This window comes from Nesoenas mayeri (genome assembly GCF_963082525.1).
Source record: "Nesoenas mayeri genome assembly, chromosome: 1".
Classification (NCBI taxonomy): Eukaryota; Metazoa; Chordata; class Aves; order Columbiformes; family Columbidae; genus Nesoenas; species Nesoenas mayeri.
The window spans coordinates 38,779,533-38,799,865 of NC_137541.1; the positions used below are offsets into that span (position 1 = coordinate 38,779,533).

The 20,333-nt window shown below is 50.4% G+C and overlaps 1 protein-coding gene across 1 annotated transcript; it reads right to left on the reverse strand.

Moving 5' to 3' along the window:
* Positions 1 to 6,389: 6,389 nt before the first annotated feature.
* On the reverse strand, positions 6,390 to 16,136 carry MFNG (MFNG O-fucosylpeptide 3-beta-N-acetylglucosaminyltransferase; the record flags this gene model as incomplete). The annotated part of the gene is made up of 8 exons (XM_080363891.1): positions 6,390 to 6,456; positions 7,304 to 7,389; positions 7,939 to 8,104; positions 9,143 to 9,228; positions 9,676 to 9,829; positions 9,923 to 10,025; positions 10,506 to 10,554; positions 15,798 to 16,136. The coding sequence occupies 8 exons, from the start codon at positions 16,134 to 16,136 to the stop codon at positions 6,390 to 6,392; spliced, it is 1,050 nt and encodes a 349-aa protein (XP_080220017.1).
* Positions 16,137 to 20,333: the final 4,197 nt, after the last annotated feature.

Below are 20,333 nucleotides of genomic sequence, written 5' to 3' on the forward strand. Positions count from 1 at the left end.
CAGGCTCTGGCTCAGCAAGGACAGGGGTGCTGGAAGTGCCTGTCCCTGTGGCTCACAGGGCTAACGAGTCAGCCAGGGTGATCCCAAGCAGGGGATTTGCCTGTCTCTCATCCTCTCCCCTCACCCCATCCCCACTTTCACACAGATCCTCTTTTTCTTTACCTCCTTCCCTATCTCTCTGCCCTCAGCCTCCACCTTCACTCTCCTCTCCCCCGATGACATCTCTGCCTCCACTTTCTGCCTTTTCCTCTCTTCTGCTTCCCCTCCTTCCCACCCTCTTCCTCCACCTTCGTTTCTCATTCCCCTCATTCTCCTCCCTCCCTCTCCCCCACCCTCCAAGCCGCTATTCCAGGACAATAGAGCAGATGGCAGGCTGTTTGTTTTATATGTCCCTTTGGAAAATCAGCTCAGCTGTTGATTCTGTGACTTTTTCTAAAAACAGACACTGTCCAACACTAGCTGAATGCTGGGGAAATGGAGGGGGTATGGAGGGGCCCTGCTCTCCCTACTAGCTGCAGAGACCTTGTCTGTCTGCACCCCACACCATGCCTTTGGGAAACGGGCCTATCCAAGAGCCCAGAGAGGATTGTTCTCCCCTGCATACTAGAAAAAAAACACCATCACACGCGGAGAGAGCTTGGCCAGCTTCTGCAGCCAGCCTAATTCCAGCCAAAGCTCATGGTAATGCAGGGAAAGAGGAACAGTGAGAAAGGGCAGAGTCTTTTCAGCACATCCATCCTGCTCATTGCCCCAGGCTGCTGCTTTTCTGAGTGTTCATGAAAGCTGAGTTACGTACAGTCTTCTCAGGCAGAAGACACAGAGTAAAGGATGATGCTTTCCAAGCCACACATCTCGTCCTGTGCTACTGGGAGCCATGAGTGAGAAGCCACAGGTCAGTGTTGAGTGTGTGGGTAGGGGAAGACAGTCCTTGCCTTTTTCTTTCTAGCTTTCTCCTCTTTTTGTTGAACCCCTAAGCCCCAGTTTACCAGCATCAGGCCAGCATTCATCAGTTGGCAACACAGCCGTGAAAAGAATAAAGATTTTGTTCTGGTTCTTTCTCTTACCCATTTTTTTCATCCCTTACTTCTCCTTTCCCATGTGCATATATCAGCCACCCTTCAGATCTGTTGCTTCCAGGTATTTCTGGATGGAGAGGGATCACTGCTGCTGAACGTTTCCCCTCACTGTCCCAAAGACCATCTTGTTCCCTCTCCTTAGACATGACAACAGTGTTCCATCGATCCTGTAATCCCTTTCCCACCCTGCCTCTGCTTTTAAGTGCCTTGAGGTAGGCACTGTTTTTCTCTCTGTCCAGCATCAAGACCAAGCTGTCCTTGGCTCACAACTGGATTCTGTGCCAGTGCAAATGCTAGATATCTCATGGTAGATCCTCCACCTGAATCACTGCAGCCAAAGGCACCAGCTGCAGTTTCTCTCCATGGCCTACTCCAGGGAGTGGGATGGGAAAAGCAGGGCTTCAGAACAGCAGCATCTCTCCCCATCCAATTGCCCTTTTTAGTTGCACTTGTTCTCTCTACGTTGCTTAAGTCAACACCGTCTTCTCCGCTAGCCACAGCAGAAGGATCAGGGCCAGCAAATCCATGTAGAAACACTCAGTTTAATTTTTTTTTCAAAGTTCACTGTGAATTAGATGCAGGTCCCAGTAAAACCAAGGGAGGCTTGACTGAGGCACAGACAGATGTAACATCTGAAGAGGATCCTTACCCTTGCAAAATCCTAGAAGGCAATTTAAACATGAGAGGTAGGCAAGGATCCCATTCTCAGGATCTGCAATTAGTCACATGCAGTTCAAACAGAGAAAGATGAGTTCCCAGCTTTCTTGGAGTCCAAGCTGGATCAAACAAGGAGTGAAAAACCTCAGGCTGTCAAGGAATAGCCCTAAAGAGGCAATGCCAGCTGAGCAACAACAGCTCAGCCCTGCACTCCTTTAAGCTCCCAGGTAACAGGGCAGGAAGTCTAAAGGGAAAATTCCTGCATCAGCTGGAGAGAACAGACACAATTATGTGTACATTTGTGATGTTGGTCTTCTTCCTAGCCTTGCTTATGTCTATGAGTTGGACTCAATGATCCTTGTGGGTCCCTTCTAACTCAGGACATTCTATGATCCTCTTCAGTGGAGCCATAAGTCCAGTGGTATCCAGGACAGAAGCAAGTCCCAGTTAGTATGAGATCCCATAAGGATAGTCCATGCCTCTCTGTGCCCATGAAGTTACCAAGGGGAGGAGTCAGTCACCATCCTTCACCTTTGTGTCCACCCCAGAAATGTGCTCAGGTGTGTAGAGTCCCGGTGGCCAGTGGTGCAAAAAGGCAAGCTAGCTGTCTTGTATGGTTTTTCAGGAATTGAAGACAAAAAAAAGAAAAATAAATGAAGGAAAAGAGCTGCTGATCCCACCCCTGAACTGTCTGAAGAGCCTGAATTGTAAACAATGGCAGGGGAAACCTCAAAATTAAGAGGCCAAATCTGCTGTAAGGAATTGAGTATAACACAACGACTTCTCTGGAGTGTTATTAAAATTGAATAAAAAATTAAAAATAAAAAAAAGTTTGAGGCCAATCAACCTGATCTCATCTCTTCCAAGTTGAACTCCGACTCAAAGGCTGGCATTCTCTCCAGCACCGGTGGCATACAATTGTCCTGGTTACAAAAACATCCAGAGCTGGAGGTCCAGGCAACACTCCCTTTCCCACTATTGCTGGTCAGCTCCCAAACAGCACTTTCCATGAACAGCTGAAATTCCTGTGCTGTCCTCCAAGGCCCCACTTGGTGGTTTCTTTCCTTTCAATCTCTTATCTTCTGTTCCTATTTATCACCCTTTGGCTTCTGTTTCATAAACTGCTCATCTTTTGGAGGCTGCATGTTCAGCAAGAGGCCTGGGGAGAGCGCTGAAGGCTGTGATCTGGGTACGAGCTGGATAAATCCCACAGTGGCTTAGAAATCTGTTTTTCTTCAGCAGCAGAACTGTTAAGAGAAGTTGGCATCAGGGTCAGAAGCATTGTCTAGCGCTGCTATTCTTCTTTCTCGCCTTCAAGCCTTTAGCAACAACTGCAGTTTCCCACCTATTTCAACTAACTTCTCTTTTCCCCCTAAAGAAAGGATAATCATTAGCATTATTCTTGCGCTGTCAAATAGGGGTTTCCCTATAAAAATTCTTCACAGCTAAGGGGAAAGTGAAGAAAGGATATTGTTAACATGAAAGTCTCACTTAATGCTTTACATTTCAAATACTGTAACTGCTTTTTTCCCCTCCTTCTCCTTTTTCTGAATCTTCAGTATACAGCTTAAAGATCATTAATAGTGTTGGTTGCTATGGTGTTGGGCAGGCATAGGTCTCCCTACTTGAAACCTTGAACTACACTTAATGTTGTACAACAGCAGGGTCATGCCAACACCTTTGACTTTGACCCCATTTTTCCCAGTGAAATAAAAAGAGCACATCTCCATCCGTTTTTGTTCTTGGGATAGGGTCTGGGGTGGGTGTTTTTTGGTGGTTTTTGCTGGTTTGGTGGGTTTTTTTCCCCTGCAATAAGAAAAGGGAGTGTGAGAAATAGAATAAGAGAGAGATAAAAAAATAAAAGGAAAGAAAAAAAAAATAGGCCCAGTGGAAACTTTCCAAAAACAGTTACATCAGAAAATAATGAAGGAGAATAAAAAAGACAGTCCCCTGAAAAGTTTCATGTGAGATTGTTTCTCCTTTTCCCAAGCAGCTAAACATTTTAATAAACTAGGAAAATGAGACTGTAAAACCACAACATCTGACAGCAAGCCCCCAGGGCAGGAACCATTCCTGAAACTAATTTTAACTCAAGTTTTAACATTGATCAGATTTCATGTGGTGAACGTCCCCTTAAGCTGTCTCTCTGTTCTTAGAGAAAACCTGGTTTCTTTTGTCATCTTTGGGAAGCTATTTTCTTGCCAGTGCATTGTCGTCACAGGCATAACAAGGCTTTTCTGTCACTCATCTCTACAACCCAAGAGATGCCCTGCCCCAGACATCTCCTCATCTGTTTCCTTATAAGACAAGACATTTTCCACAGAAGTGGCACTTAACTGCTCCAGCAACGAAGCCCAGTCTTAAATCAGTCCCCATGCAGCCACTCAAGGACAATCCATTCAACATCTGGTCTTCAGCCATGCAAAATGCAACCAGGCCAGTTCAGACCAGCTGAGGCCAGGATCCAAACTGGGCTTCCAGTTTCTCTCTGCCTTGCTTTTCCCCAGGAAAGGGAGTCTGGACTATCAGTATCTTCTCTTTTCCTGGGCACATGAGTTGCATTTTCCTTTGATTGTCACAAGGACATCTACAGATAGGACTCGCTTTTTAGCTTGAAGACTCAATTAACAACAGAGATGAGAGATCGAATGGAAGAAAAAAAAAATGATATCCGGGTAGTGCAAATTTCTCTTGAAGACTCTCATTTCTTCTCACAGAAGCATTTTTGATCTTCTGGTTAAGTTCAAACCAAATCATTTTCCCTGAGGGCAGAACTTCTTTAAGCTGCACCTGTCTTCCAATGGTTGGGTGTCTCTGTTTTGAGCCGCGTGGTTCCCAGGTTCGCACAGCTGCACGTGCCAAGTGCTTTGCACCACTCAAGGAACCATCATTGGCATCAGGGGCGAGCTCAGGATGCCCTGCTCAGGGTGAATTTTCAGCTCAAAGGCACGTGGTGCAAGGGAAGAATGCAGGGCTCTCTGCTGCTTCACAAGCTGGTTAAATGCCAGTAAGAACAACCAGGCTGGAAAACAGTTCTACAGGCTCCTGCTCTCTGCTTCTCCAGAAATTAAAGTGCTCATTCATGTCTAGATCCTCCTTTGCAGAGGCAGAAGGTCTTTCTGACACCTTTCCTTTAAACCTCATGTCTGCAGTGCAGGAGATGCTGGGGTTGGGGGTGGTGGGAGGAGGCAACAGGGTGGCCAGTTTCCAAAACGGTAGAGGTGCAGTGATAGTTGCCCTTGGCTCTTCCAGCCCACCAGCAGCAGGCTTAGTCACATCAGCAGCATCAAAGCCAAGCAGCTCTGCAGAAAAAGGGCATTTGTCCTTTCATCTGCGGATTACGGGAATCTTTCACAGATCCCAGCAGTGTGTTTTGAAAGGCTTTTTAAAGAGAAATACCTGTGTGTTGCACCACCTGCCATTTAAAACAGCCTCTTTGCCTTCCAGGTTTCCCAGCAATGCTCTCCCGCAGCCATTTAACCAAGGACCAAATGGTGTCAAAGTTCATTCCACAGCCAGCAGAATTGCCTAGTTTTCATGCCAGGCTCTGTACGGAGAAAAGAACTCTCTACAAACATGCCAGAGAGCTTGTAACCTACTTGGGCCTTGTCCTTTCCCGTGTTGTGCTCAGGGAGGAAAGAAATGCAGAGATAAAAGCTATTTGCCTTGCTGTTTCCATGCCTTCATGACTTAATTGTTTGGGGTTTTTTTGGTCAGAGAAGGGCACAGAGAAGATTATAAAGCTGTAACCTCTAATCTGCTCATGAGTGTTCCTTCTCTACTTCTTCCTTTCTCCTCTCTTTCAGCCAGTCCTAATCCTTTATGTCTCCTCTCTCACAGGTAGGAGTCAGAGTCTAATCTCAGACGACAGGTTGGTAATTAGAGCAAGAGATTATCCTGACTCCATATCAAGAAGTTAAAAGAGAGGAATAATGCAGGGCTGTACATGATCAAGCCTCCAATGTTCAGTGTAGGAACCATCCTCGCATCAGCTTCTCCCTCTGGCTCCCCCACCCTGCACCCTCTCCTTTGTCCCTGCAGAGAGAGGGGTTCTGATTCTTTATAAATCCTGCCGATCTCCAATCTTCTGGGCAAGGACTACACTTTTCCAGCACTCATTCAGCACAGAAATGGTCACATTTTCCATTTTTATAGGCCTTGACGAAGCAGAGATACAGCCAAGAGGCTGTGGCTGGGAAGAATGGGTGGTGGGGAAATTATAGGCAGATATGGAGGAAGAAGGCCTGCTCAGAGGGGCTGGAGCCACAACACGCTATCAGCCATCCTCAGCTGGGCAATGGTTACCCATACCCAGGACCTTTCTAGTACAGCAAGATGAATCCTCAGCAAGAAGCAGCAGCAGCAGTTCCCCATCTCTACCCAGATGCCCAGAAGTTACCACCCAGTTCTTGATCTGCTCAGGAAGGCATACTGTTCCCATCCATGTGTCCAGCCCATGTTATCCATCTTTGGCACAGATCTTGTCTCTTGTCCTGTGTCACTGGTATTCAGTGAGGACCAAAAAAGCCATTACACAGCTCCAAGACCACAGAGAAAAGGGGAAGTGGGGAGCACTGAGCTTCTTCAGTGTCTCACTCCCTACATGCACAAGATGAATGGATGTCACCAGGATGCACTGTAGCTGAGGCTCAAGCATCACCAGCCAACAGCCTGTAGGCACCAGAAGGTGTCAGGATAGAGATGGCAGTGGAGTGATCGAAACCTGCAGGGGAGAGAGCGAAGGAAGGTCAGGTGAGAGTTTTTACACCAGCGCATGGATGGAGAATGGAAGACCTCTCTCTTGTGTTCCATCCCACATCAGGCACCCGCTGTGCACTACAGAGCTCCAGGACTGGTTGGTCAACTCAATATGTCTTTTCTCGGCAGAGCTAAGCAGCCTTGGACACCTGAATCCAGCTCTGCCCATGTAGCCCAAGCCCCAGGCTATCCCTGATCCGAGGCAGGGAGATGGGCACAGCACCAGCCCCCACTACATGGTTGTGCTGATGCTCTTTTCATTGCCCAGCTGCTTCCCACCCCTGCTATCTCCAACCAAGAGCTTCCTGCCCACGCTCTGCAAATAACAACTTTAGGTTTATCCACTCAAAGCAGAAAAGGTAAATCAAAGAACACTTTTGTCTGCAGTCAGCCTGAAGTGAACCTTTTTTCTTGTTTCCCTGCAGTTTTCTCAGCAAAACAAAAAATGAAAAAGCAAGCAGAATTTCCTTTCCTGAGTTTAAAAGAACAATTCTGTTCCTGTCCCAGAGGAAAAGGCTAGCTTGTTCAGCCTCAAAATGTGAAATAAACGGCAATATTTTCGGCCCAGGAATTCTCCAAATAAAATGTTTTGATACTCCTTTTCTTCCCACTTATCCAAAAAGGTTTGCAGAGTTTGTGTGTGTTCACAAACAGCTTGGTGCTGGTGTGTTCCTCACGCAACAAGCCATGTGACTGCAAGGTTTCTGTCCCTCACGCTAGACCTCCTGCACACCATTTAGCTGCCTCCTCCTCCCAGACTGTTGTCTGAGGGCTCACAGCCCAGCAACATCCAGAGTACTCACGCCCCATACCTTGAGGGATCCTCTTTGGGTGAGAAGGGGCCTCTGAGTTGAATAACATTGAGCTTGTTCTCAAAGACACCGTAGCTGAGGGTGACCTGCAAAGAGGGGTGGTGAGAAAGGAGCAGGGAGCATGAGGTGAGTTCAGGAGCAAGGAAGTTGCTTCGGGCAACAGAAGTTCTCATTCTGGTTCTTTCTCTTGTGGCTTGGCCTCTGCCTTCCACATCTCTCCTGTCTTTCTTCCCATGATGGTCCACCACACTAGTTCTTTGCCTCTTCAAGCCCCCTGCATCCCTTGTTATCTCCTCACAAAAGGCAGACATGGTGCCATGTCAAAGCCCCTTCCCCAATCAATCATCATTTCTGCTTGTCCTTGTGCCACATTCCCCCAAGGATGCCCCCAATCCTCATATCACTGCCCACCCATGCTGCCCAACACTGACCCCAGGTGCACCATGACTGCCATTTGTGCTGCAGGCAACATCCATGCCTTATTTCAAAGAAGCATTTGTCAGAAAAGCCTCCTCAAAAGAGCAAACAATTGACTCAACCTACAATGGTGCCACCAATGGAGCAATGTCCTTGTAAGCTCCACTCCACTTCTCCTTCCTCACACACCTCCCTCTTGCTCCATTTCCCCTCCTCACCTGCTGTGTGAGCCGAGAGGTGGGGATGAGCTGCAGGTTCTCCAGGTGGGAGTGGAAGAGCGTGTTGGGCAGCAGCTGCCCCCCAACTTTGCACTCAATGATGTAACCCACAGTGCAGTCATCAGGCAGGCGGATAAGCTCTGAAGTGCTCACAAAGTTCTTGCCACTGGAAGAGAGTAGGGCCACACGAGTTAGGAGAAGGGTAGGGGGGATATAGGCATCCACTTGGGTGGGAGATAAATGAAGGACTTAACTGAAGACCAGAGTAAATCTCAGAACTAGGTGAGAAATCCCTGAGTTCCACCTGCCAAGATTTGGGAATTTGTTTGCTCTTTGACCGCTCCCAGCCATGCTGTACCATCGGTTGTCTGGTGCTGTCCCTGATATGTATCCAGCTCCTCAGCGAGCAGACGCCAAGAGCCGGCAGACTTTGCTAAGTCACTTTTTCACCCGTTAGGTGAGCTGCACTGAGCCCCTGAGGTGTCAGACAAGCCAGCTCAAGAGAAAGAGTGAGACCACATGGCCAGGACCAGGAGCAACAAGAAACAGGACAGTCTCTTGCAGCTTGAATAAGCCATCAATGGCTCCACTGTGATGTAACACCACACATTTGGCCATACTTCAAAGACAGGCTAACCCAAATTTTAAGGCTCCTGTAACTGGAAACAGACACACATCATCTTGCTTTAGGCTGGGCTAACATTAGACTCCAGGGACTACCTCTGTTCTCCACACACCAAGCTGAGGAAATTACAGTGGCCACTGTAAGAAGATGAAGAGGGTTTGGGGTGGGGGAATGGAAAAATAGCTCAGGAGGGAGGTACAGGAGGTTGTAAAGAGGCAGACTGAGTGGAGAAGACAGGCAGACAGGGAAAGCACTTGGGAAAAGAGTCAGAGGAAGCTGAAAGGGATGGGAAGGAGTGTGGGGCAATAACCAAGAGTTGAGAGGAGCTGGGGAGAGGGGACTATATAATCTTATGATCATGTGTGCTGACATGTCTGCTCTTGCCTCTTTTTAATCAAGTTATAGACTCACACGATATATCCTTCCTCCAGTTCCGTGTGCTGGCAGATGTGTAGCATGTGGCACTGAACCCTTGCAACCACCATATACACAAATCCAGATCTGACGCTACCAGGAACTAATGTGTGCCTGTGTTTCTCATTCCCGAAGGCTCCCATACCCACCAGCTGCACAGCTCACCTGGCCCACGGCACCATCTTCCTTGCCAGACTGCGGCTGATGCAGAACCCAGCTCCTCCCGTGGCAAACCAGAAGTGCACAGATTTCTGGAGAGAAACAGCAGAGAAAATCAATGGCAGGAGCTCCGACAATAACATACTCCCTGAGATGGAAATGCTGGAAACCCAGCTTTGATGCCAGGATAAACACAGCCCTATTGTCACCCCAGAACCCCAACTGCTGCCCAGAAGAAGGATTTGCCAGCAGTACAGCATGGATTTTGACCTCCTCATAGCTGAAGCAGCCAAGTTCCTGCTGGCAGCAGCAGGTGGGCTGCCCAAAGCAGGCTTGTCTCCTTGGCAGATAGGTACTCAAAGGCACAGCAGCAACATGTGACCCTCCCTAGGTAGATCAGATTGAGTCAACTCCTACAACCATGTTCAGATAAGACCAGTGAGTTTTCAGCCCATCTACAATTGGGTTACATCTACACCAAATGAACCAGAGCACTAAAACCAACCCACTGGCCCCACCACTACCACCACAGGCTGTACCGTCTGGTTGTTTGGCAGCACTTCGGAGGCCCGGATGGGACGGTTCAGGCTGGGTTTCCCCAGGTAAACATCCCACGTCGCAGAGTAGGAGGACAAGAGCTTCAGTAGGGCCCGAGGGTTCAGGTAGTTGTCGTCATCCAAATGGCAAAACCAGCTGTGGGGGAGATGGCAACAAAGACACAAGAGGTTTGTGGTATGGAGGGTGCCTCTTGCTCTTAGAGGTCTTCCCATGGCAGACTTGCCTCACCTCTGGCCACTGGCCAGGAAGGCATCAAACTCAGTGGCCATCTTGCAGGAGAGGGCTGGGTGGCTGTGTTCGGCCGAGCAGTTGGTGAAGATTGCATGGTTGCCTGCCGGGAGAGAGAAGGTTGTGTTTCAGGGCTGGTCTGCTTTGCTCAGTCATGGGGAGGACCTCTGGGTGGGAGGGAAGGGGTTTGTTCACAGCCAGCTTCCTCACAGCCCCCCAAACAGGCATCCAAGCCCATGGTGACATGGGCTCCATCCTTCCCCCCACCAGGAGATGAAGCCTGGAGAAAGCCAAGCATCTTGGCCAAGACTAAGCCACCTGCCAACCACACCTCCACCTGCCCACTGCCAGCCAGGGTGCAGGAGCTGAAGGGCTCTCTCTTGGGCTGCTTGTGCCATATGGCTTCCTCCCACAGATGCTTTAGGGCAGGCAGCACCCTGCCTTGACTTGGCTGCATGCCCTGGGGTAAGCCAACTAAAACAAATCATCACCTGGGGGTTTCATGGGTGCCAGACTCCCTCCCAAGGCCATGACAATTCAGAAGGTGGCAAGGGGAAGGTGGTGTTATAGGACAGCTCATTACCCATTCTCCTTTTCAGGGCATCATCTTCTTCATCAGTGAAGACGTAGGTCTGGGGAAATGAGGACAGGAGGTTACTCTCAGGGCTGGAGCTGGCACTGCTCCTGGCCACCCACCCCTTCCTCCCCACAGCTGGACTCACTTGCTGTGGTCACCCCACTCCATTCCCAGGTGCTGTGCCCATCTCCCAGGCACCAAATGAGCAGAGGGATGGCCGCGCTCCCCCTTCCTGCACACACCATAATCAATACTCATGTGCCTTCATTTCTTCCCCTCATTGCCTTGCGAACAGGCAGAAGGGGACCCGCGACACCAAGTGAGGGGCTGAAAGAGCCCTGTCTTAGGTGTCGGTGGTAGAAAAATGAAAGCACTGTGGTTGAATGATGCTTGGGTTAAAAGGAGAACATCTGTTTGTGTGTTAAGTGTGCACAGTCCCCTGCCGCTTTCCATCTCCTCCTCCTTTTCCTCCACCCCCAGGCCTCTCTAATTCCCCTCGATGCCATTATGTGGCACATCTCCCCCTCTTCAGGGCCAGGCGGGGATCAGGGCTGGTGGAGAAAAGCTTTCCTCAGGCAGAAAATGAGCTTTCATGAAATCAAAAGGAGTCACGAGCCATAAACAGTCTCTCCACCAGCTGCCACAGGCTGGTTAAACACAGCACCTGGACAGGGACAAAGGGGACGAGACAGGCAGACAACAGCTCCGGGAGCTGTCACTGCTCCCAAAGGCTTTGATGGGGAGACGAGAGTCTCCTACCAAACATCGAGGCTGGGACACATGCCTCCGTCAGGAGAATATGGCAAGAGAAATGTTCTGCACAGGAAAGGAAGGCGATGAAGGACCCCCAGAGACCACCTGGCTTGAGCAGACACAACAGAATGGTTTCATGGTCTCAAATGTACGTGCTACAAAGACCTGGCGAATTAGCCTCCAATAGCTGAACTGCAGCACCGTGCTATGCACACATTCCTACTCCACCCCACAGGTAAAGCCTCTTAGTTAAAACCAATTTCAAGGTGATCACGGGACAAGAAGCAATTAGCTAAGTCTTGGGTAAAGCAGTCACTATGGGTCAGGGGACCGTATCACAACCTTCAGGCAAGCCATGGGTTGTCAGTAGCATGGGATTTCCCTCGCTAGCATGTCAGAGCCAGAAATTTCCACTGTGACAAATATTTATTCTTAAGAAAAAAGTTCTGAAACTGTTGAAACTTTTTGACATTAAAAAAAAAAAAAAAATAGAAACCTTGTTGCTGGAAATGACTTGCTTACAGGTATAAAACCAGCTAATAAACATCATATCTGATTGACTTTAAAAGGGAATCTGTATATTTTCCCAGATTTTCCACTTGTGAAAATAATCCAAGGTTCCCATTATCCTCTTGATGCAAGGTGGGAAATGTTTTTTTTGCAGACAACAGACATGCATTTGTGGGAACCAAGGGATGAAGGAGCATTGTCACCACAGGGAAAACCAGAATCTCCAAAAGAACTGGAAAAAGGGGCTACGAGTGTAGGGGCTTAGCAAATCTAATTTCTCTGGCTCTCTCAAGCTCTGATCTCCATGGTACACCTGGCTGCAGTACTCCAGAGATGCTGAGGTGCATGTGTCCTGGCCCTGTCCTGAAGGAGATAACACAGCACAGGCACCTGCCTGCATTCTCATCTCTCCAGCCCTCATGCCTCCGAGAGTGGGAAATTTGGAACAGCAGCTCCTGCTGGAATCCGAGTGACTGCTGCCATCTGTCCCTCAGCAAAGCCACCCATGATGGCTGGGATGGTAGAGAGAGGAGGGCCCCTGATAAAAACCTGACTGGACAGCATTTGGACCACTACAGAGATCTTTCTCAAGGAGACACCAGCTGCTGTTGTCCATACTGATGGGGAAATTCAGAAGGTGTCTCTGGCCACGCCAGACCTACTGTCGTCATTGGGGATATGCAAGCCGAGGAACATCCAGTGTCACTTGTGTCCCTGCATGCAAAGAGGGTGGACAGAAGCAGCCTCCTCGCTACATCCACCATCCTGTTCTCCACCAGACCATCTATGGAGCCATGCAGGATCTCCTGTCATGGCACCTCAGTGCTGGCCCGGCTCCCACCCACCCTGAGAGCAGCCCAGGGTGACTGTCACTGCTGCTGCAGGGCTTGATCTGAGCTTGAGGAGGGGTGCAGCACAGAAAGCGTCCCTCTGTTCTAGAGAAGAGAAGAAGGCTGGATAGGAAAAGGCTGTCTGGTGGATGGCAGGGCCAGCAGTGATATGGAGACACTGGTGTCCAACAGCTTTGGCCGCTGGTTCTCCACAAGCATAAGTGTCCAAGAGATGGATAAACACTAAGCGTTGAGGCCCACTCACCCCTAATCAGGAAAGTAGCCTAACAAGCCAAAGTTAGGAAAAGGGGATAAAGATGTGGAATCCGACAAGCCATGACCACATTCATTTCCCAGGTTCCCAGGGTATCCCTCCTCCAGGAAGAAAAAGCCTCCAAAATTGGTTATGGGTTATTGGTGTGGTTGAGCAGGAAGCTGCTCCCCTGCTCAGAGAGGAGATTCAAAATCTGTGGTGTGTTCACAACACTCAGAAATGTGAAAGCCAGTTCACAATGGATCATTTAAAGGTTTCATTTCAATCGGTTAGATGTTTGGGTTTCTGAAAGAAGGGGAGGTGCTAGAATTAGTTTATGCTACTGAAAAAAATTTCAGACCAGAAGCCTAGCCTTATCTCTATCAAAACTACTGCGGCCAAGAATGTCAGCCACACCAAGAGGCTGTTCAGCCTAAACAGTCATCAAAATTGACACTTCTGTTTAGATGAAGCCTTTTCTGAGGAAAAGGCCTTTCACTGAAATTACTTCCACATCAAACCTCAGTGGAAAGTTTGTCATGGATGAGTTCTCAAGAGGCAGAGCAAGGTCCAACTTTCAGTGAAGGGTACCCATCCCACACTTACCCAGCTCCCACCAGCTGCATATCTTCTGTTTAAGCAGTGCGGTTTCAGAGAAAATCTCTCTCTCTTGTTGCCTACCCTGACAGAGTCCAACACAGAGGACTTTAAATTTGACTTCTGTACAGTTTCTCCTAGCCATAAAAACCACAGCTGTTCCTGCCTTCTGTTACAGTCACCTAAGCCTGGCCTTTCAGGTCTGGGTTGCTCCCTCTGGGAGGACACCATGTAGGTAATCATCTCTGAAATCGGGCTTGGCATCAACAGCACAGCCAGATGCTAAAATTTCCCTGCTGAACACGTAGAGAAGGACCCACTGAATTGGTCTCCAGCCATGAGTAAGCTGGAGATGGCAAAACAGCAGGTGAGCCCTAGGAGGAGGCAGTCCCTCTGAGACCTGGATCTCTCCAGGACTGGCTCTTAAAGCCTATGCGTCTCCATAAAGACTCAATAATAGGAGGTCTGATGCCCTACCCTTGGCTTCACAACAATTAAATGTCCTTTGCAAATCGGAAGTTCTGTGGCTTTTTGCTAAGCTAGGTTTCTACACTGTCAATTTTTCAAAACCAACCCTTTCCCTTACCTCCAAAAACCCCTCCAGCAGCAGTATAATTAAAAAAAAAGATTTGACTTTCATGTACTTCTCTTTGCCTCCCTTCCCACTCCCGCTCCCCTGCCCTCAAGGCCATTTAGCAAAAAAAAGTGGAAGAAAAACATGGAAAATTGAGGAGGGGGAAGAAAACCACTGAGCTTGCAACAAAAATTGATATCAATGAAAAAACACTGTCTAAAAATGACTGATGCTCCTGCTCTGCCCTTCCTTCCTATCCTCCTGCTCAGTCTGTGAAAATTTCCTAGCGGCTGGCAGCAGCATGGAAAATTCAACAGCTTTTTCCAGGTTTGGACATCGTTTGCCTGCCAAACAGAGAGGGTCAGAGGAAGCTGGGGAGCTGGTATCTAATTCCTGTCATTAGTGGAATGGCCAGGCACCTGTTTGTCAAATGCACATGGAGGGAAGGGTGAGCTGCTCCTTAAAAACCTCCTCCAAAAGCCCCAGTCACAACATTTTAATGCCAAGTGCAGTCACGCGGTTGGGTGTTGCTTCTCCAAAGAGCTGCTGGGATGAGGTCGGGCAGAGAGGAGAAGTGCATCTGGAGGAGGAAGCCGGGCATCTCAGATGCCGGGAGGGACGCACAGGCAGGAGAGGAAGCGTGCTCAAAATAGGACACGGCTTCCTGTGACGACCGCAGCAGACCAGACAGTTACGGCACCATCAAGTGGAAAACCACCCTTACCCAGAAAACCCTGCATTGCTTCAAGCGCTCTCCTACTCAATACCTCCACCCCCGTCCCCCTTCCTTGCTGAGGCCGGAATTTGTCTTCTAGGCACCCTTCATATATGGGCACAGGCAAAAAAACACTGTTTGGGGAAGCCGCAGGATTTCTTTCTTGAGGAGCAGCTCAGCGAGGGAGATAGAGAAGTACCCAGGCTCTGGGGAGTACTTCTGCCCACCAGTAAGTCAGCCTGCACAGCACCACCAATGTGGGGCCCCACACCAGTTCCTCTAACAGGAAGGAAACTCTCCAAACTCTGCCTTAGCAAAGGGTGAAAACATCAGACCCCAAGTTAAAAAAAAAAAATAAATTAAAAATCAAATATAGACCCACATGACTTTAAGATTGTCAACATAAGGGCATCTGCCTAAGAAAGCAAGGCATGGATTGTGCTGATGTGCTGGGGAACAAACAGGGCTGCAAACACCCCTCCTGCACCCCTGTCCTCCAGCCTCGCTCTCCTGCCCGCTGCGCCACGTCATCCTGGGGTGAAGGGTGCCCAGGCACAACGCAGGCACCATCGTGGAGGGCCACTCAGCCCGAAACCTGGCAAAGTCACGGCACTGAGAGGGAGAAAACCATCGTTTCATACAGAGCCAGGATGCTCTGTGCTCTCAGTCTGGTGTGGCCTGGGCAGCCTGCAGCCTCCTGTGTTACTGGTTAAAATAATGAAATTAAGTTCCCTCCACCTTAGGCTAAAAGAGTCAGCCTTAGGTTAGGGGCAGGTGATGCCTGCTAAGATCACTTGTCCTCCTAGCCTTCATAGGAAGAGCCCACACAAGCTCTTTGTTCTCTCTGCCAGCCTTTCCCATGAAGTAGCTACCAGTGAAACATTCCACTGGGTAGCATCCCCCTTTCAACATGAACAGAAGTGAAAATTAGAGAAAATGAGGCAAAGTACCATGTGGGACTGCAGTGCTCAGCATCCCCATCCTTCGGCTTTCTCTCTCCCTGCTGACATCCTGTCCTTGCCCCATTACCAAGCACCCTCTCTCTAGTCCAAACCCACACACTCACCTGCTCTCTGGCCTGGGATATCCACGTGTCCAGAAGCAGCTCCATCCTGCTCTGGTGGAACCTCTTGGTTGTCTTGACGGCTATGAAAATGTCCCCAAGACTCAGGCTTCCCTCAGTCCTGTATCCCTCCGGAGGATGGACTTGCAGGTCCTTCTGCCCCCTGCCACCACCTCCCTCTGGGCTCTCTTTGCTCCATTGCTGTGGCTTCTCTGATGTCCCCTCTCCGAGCCCTGAGTACCGAGCTGTTTCCTGGGCCGCACGGTGCCGCATGGAGAGAAGAGCCGCGCTGACGAGGAAGACTGCTGCTCCAGAGAGACCACGGATGAGCCGACGGCCCATGGCTCCCAAATTGTTCCCGCCGCAGCCAGAATCCTATTGAGCAAGAACAACCTCTGCCTTTATCTCCACGTGAAGCTGTTCCACTCTTCTCGAAGCCTCCAAAGGGGCAGGACCAGCAGAAAGCGAGGTCAGAATAGGATGTGGCAAAGGAATAGTGTGGGTGAGGACCAGAAAGCCAAAGAGACAGCAGCCCCGGAGGGTATCAGTGAAGTGGGAGGGAATTTTCACAGACTAATAGGTCTGGACGACCCAGTGAGGCAGCAACGTGTGATGGGAAAATATTCTGAGGTGACTGGCAGGTGGCTGGCACAGCCTGCCAGGAGGAAAGCGAGCATCCCCACTTCCAGCTGAGAGGTTGAGGGTCCCAGGCTGTGGGTGGAGGAGGTGGCAAAGGAGATCAGAGTCATTGCTGGGGACTCTGGACACGAGGCATCAGTTCCCCAGAAGACACCAACCCGCACATCCAAGCCAGGGGCTGCGGGGCGGAGGCGAGCGGCGGGCACAGGGCTGAATGGAAGGGGCCGAGTGCCATGTGTGCGGCGGCGCTGCCTCTCCGGCACCTGCTCCCTCCGCGCTGCTCGTTGTCGCTCCCCGCCAGCCCCGGTCCCGGTCCCGCCCCCGGGCACGGGGCGGGGCGCCAGCCCCGGGGGAGGAAGAGGATGGAGAGGGGGGAGCCCGGGGTCTGCGGTGGGTTTGCCTCGCCAGGACACGGCCAGGCTGGGGCATCTCCGAGGTGACAAACAGCTGATCTGGGAGGACAAACCTGTTGCTTGACTGCTTTTCTGGCTCCCCTGTGACAGCCCAGCCTGTTCTCTGCAGCCCTGTGTTCCTGCGGGAGGAGGGGGCTGTGGCAATGATGCAGACTCCTTCCAACTCAGAACTTTCTACAGTTCTATGATTCTACTAAGTTCTATATTGTTCTTGGGAAGAACGATGTTTCCCCAGGAATTCCCCCAGCCCCAGACTTTCCCTGTGGGCACTGCCTCAAATTACTGCCCCTGCCCTTTAACCCCACCCTACCTCCCCAAAGCAGGACTGTGTGTCCCTTGCTGCCCCGCACCCCCCCCATATGCCCCAGAGTCTCAGACCAGGGTCTGACCCCCACTTCTGACACCCGTCTCTCCAAACCACCACCCAGACAGACTCTCTCACTCTTGAAGGTCCCTTTCCCTCTGCCTCCAGCCACTATTTCCCCACTGCTCCATCTCACATCCCCATCAAGGATGCCCAAGAACAATCTGCTGCCCAGGTGGCTGTAGAGCCAGTGACACTCACAGGGGCAGGTACACCAGCATCGGACAGCGTGAGGGAGGGCCTGCTGCCTCCCTGTCAATGTCCGTGGCTCAGCATCACCAGTGGGTTTATATCCCAACCACGTCCTTCCCCCTGGAGCAGGGCTGAGCTCAGCAACTTGTTCCTTGTGGCACTTGTGCTGTCCAGGAGGATGCTTCCTTTTCACCTTCCCTGGGCAAGGAAGAAAAGGAAAGTCCTCTGTCCTCACCCAGAAAGTCCCACAAGCAAAGAAGGAAACTGGCCTCTCCAGCTCCTTCCCACCCCCCCACCATCAGGCATGGCTGTACATCTCCTCTGTGCCACCTTAACTCCAGTCCTCTGGATCCCAACAAGGCCAGGAGGGCAGCCTGGGACCATGACAGAGCATGCTGAGGGTAGCTGAGCAAGGCCTGCACAGAGAAGGCTTTCCCTGGGGACGGGGATATCAGAGACTCTCAAAAGGCATGAGAGCCCCTCCCAAGGCAAAGATCACTGCACGTGGGAAATCTGAGGGTCAGCACCACAGATTCTGCATGCTGTTGCTGGTTCAGTTAGATAGGAGGTGGATGACCATGAAGGTCCACTTTATGCTACCTCTGGGCCACTTTATAGAGCAGCTGGGGGGTACAGAGAGGCAACCAGCCCAAGAGGGGGATGATACCTGCAGTAATGCCGCAAGTGTGGGGACAGCAGGATGGTAGTGCTCTACATAAGCTGCTAAAATCAGAGCACCTCCTCAGGGAGCTGCAAGCTTTGGGCATCCAGTCACAGCATACCAAAAAAATAAAAATAAAAAGTAATAAGATGGAGACCTGGGGGAAATGGGGGGGAGGACATGGGGACATGGCTCCATGTGGCAAAGAGCCACTCCATGCACATCAGATCACAGGACCTTAGAAAAGTGGGTCAGGGCAGGGATCAGGGTTCCTCTGTTCCACACACGCAGTGGGTGTCTGGACCCAGACACTTTCCAGGTGCACAGGGAAGACCTCCCTGCAGGGCTAAAACTGTGTGCTCATGCACATACCTTCACCTCAGTCAGGTCCCTGGCTACAACTTTTATCTTTTGTAAGGAAGAAACCACTGAATCCACTTTTCTTCCCTTGTCTCATGTATTTCTGCAAGTCTCCTAGCCTTCCCCTGAAGCAAGAACATCTCTAGAGCATCTCCCATATCCCTTTGGAGAGTCCCTGCAGGTTTTATTTTTAGATCCCTTTGAATAGCAATACTTCCTTACACTGATTTGGGGCAGGCGGGAGTCATTCACCTCCAGGCCTTACATTATTGCACGGAGGTGAAGCTGGTATAACTGATCCACTGCTTCTGTGGTAAATATTGGGATTGCTCCTGTGGCTAGCCACTGCACCTGAACCAGAAATTCACCTGAGTGCTTCAGGCACACATCGGCAGCCCCAGGCAGCGGTAAATGCAGCTTCAATGGCTCTCAGGCATCCTGCAGCCCTTCCCAGCCCTGGCCTGGGAGTGTCTGTGAGAAGAAGGGGAACATGGGCAGAAGATCCTTAGTGGTATCCCCAGAAAACAAACAAATATGATTCAAAGCTACCACGTACAGAGTGTGGTGCTGGGCACCAGAACAGGTCAGACCCAACCATATACAAACCAGAACGTTCCTGATACCAGAGGTGAGCACAGCCTGCTCTTTGGGCTGAGAGACACTTCCTTTTGCTGAGGTGCCAGGGGTAAGGGGAGCATCCAGTGCTCAGTCCTTCCCTGGGGCAGGCTGGCTGACCCATCATCTGGAGATGCACGGGACAGAGATCCCAGGCTGCCGCAGCTCTGCTGGGGCAGGGGGCCTGGAGACTTCCCGTGGGGACACAAATGCTGACTTGCTGATCCTCTCCCTGGAGGGAGAAACCTTGCTCTGGGTGACTGGTTACAGGGACTTGCACAAGGCTGTTACAGCTGGTAATTGGTGCCCAGGGCTGCTAATTGCATTCTGCCTGTTACCTAACCCGTGACTCATTCCTCTGAGCAAGCAGCCACCCCCCTCAGAGGTACAAAAGAAGGTGGGCTGAGGTGTGTAGGGCAGTGAGGGGATCATTTATGTTTGCCTTGGAGCTCTCCACCCTGCTTCTCACCTGTGTCCAGAACAAGTTGAAGCTGAATTTTGAAAGCCTCAGGGGAGACAAGGATAAAGAGAGGGCCTGGGAGAAGCCTGGGAGCTGGCAAGGCAGTGCCGCCAGCTGCTGTGAGAGCTGGGTACTGCCAACCTTCCCCCCTTAACCTTCCTTTGCCCCCCTTTCCCTCCTGCTGACAACACTGGTGGCCTAGGAGGTGCTGGGGGATGTTTCTTTATTTAGGGGGGAAAAGAAAGCACCAAGCTGGGATCAGTGTCTTGCTACTCAAAACAGGAGGTGCTCGCTCTTACCCACCCTCAACCTAGGTCATAAGGCTGGTCCCAGTGCCAGTGGGGGCAGGAGGAACTGTCAAGCCCTGAATCAGAGTGCCTTATGTGAAATGTTTTCCCTGGGTACTCAAACATTACTTTTTTTCTTGCAAAGATGCAGGCTCTAATCTCTAAATCCATGCCAGGGTGAACAGGAGCTTGCTTTGGGACTTTTCTTATCAGCTAAACAAGAGTCCCACTTTGTTTGCCTGCAGGGCAAGCACCTTCCCAGGGGGCTGGCTGTGTTGGGATGCTTGGGCTGCATCCCCTGGAGTGGATGTCATTTGGGAGCATTCACCTGGAGCCATGTGTTACACCAGTTCCCCGGTCCCTGTGAGAAGAGCTGCATTGCTCCAGGGCAAATCTGGGGCTTTGCTCTACATTTGAGTGACTGCAGGTTAAAATCTTTTCATTTTCTTTCCTCCCCCCCTTCACTCTCGTCCTCATAAAAGACACAGGCAACTGGTTTAGAGCCTGAAATAACACCTCACAGGGGACCTGTGAAAATCAGCAACTTT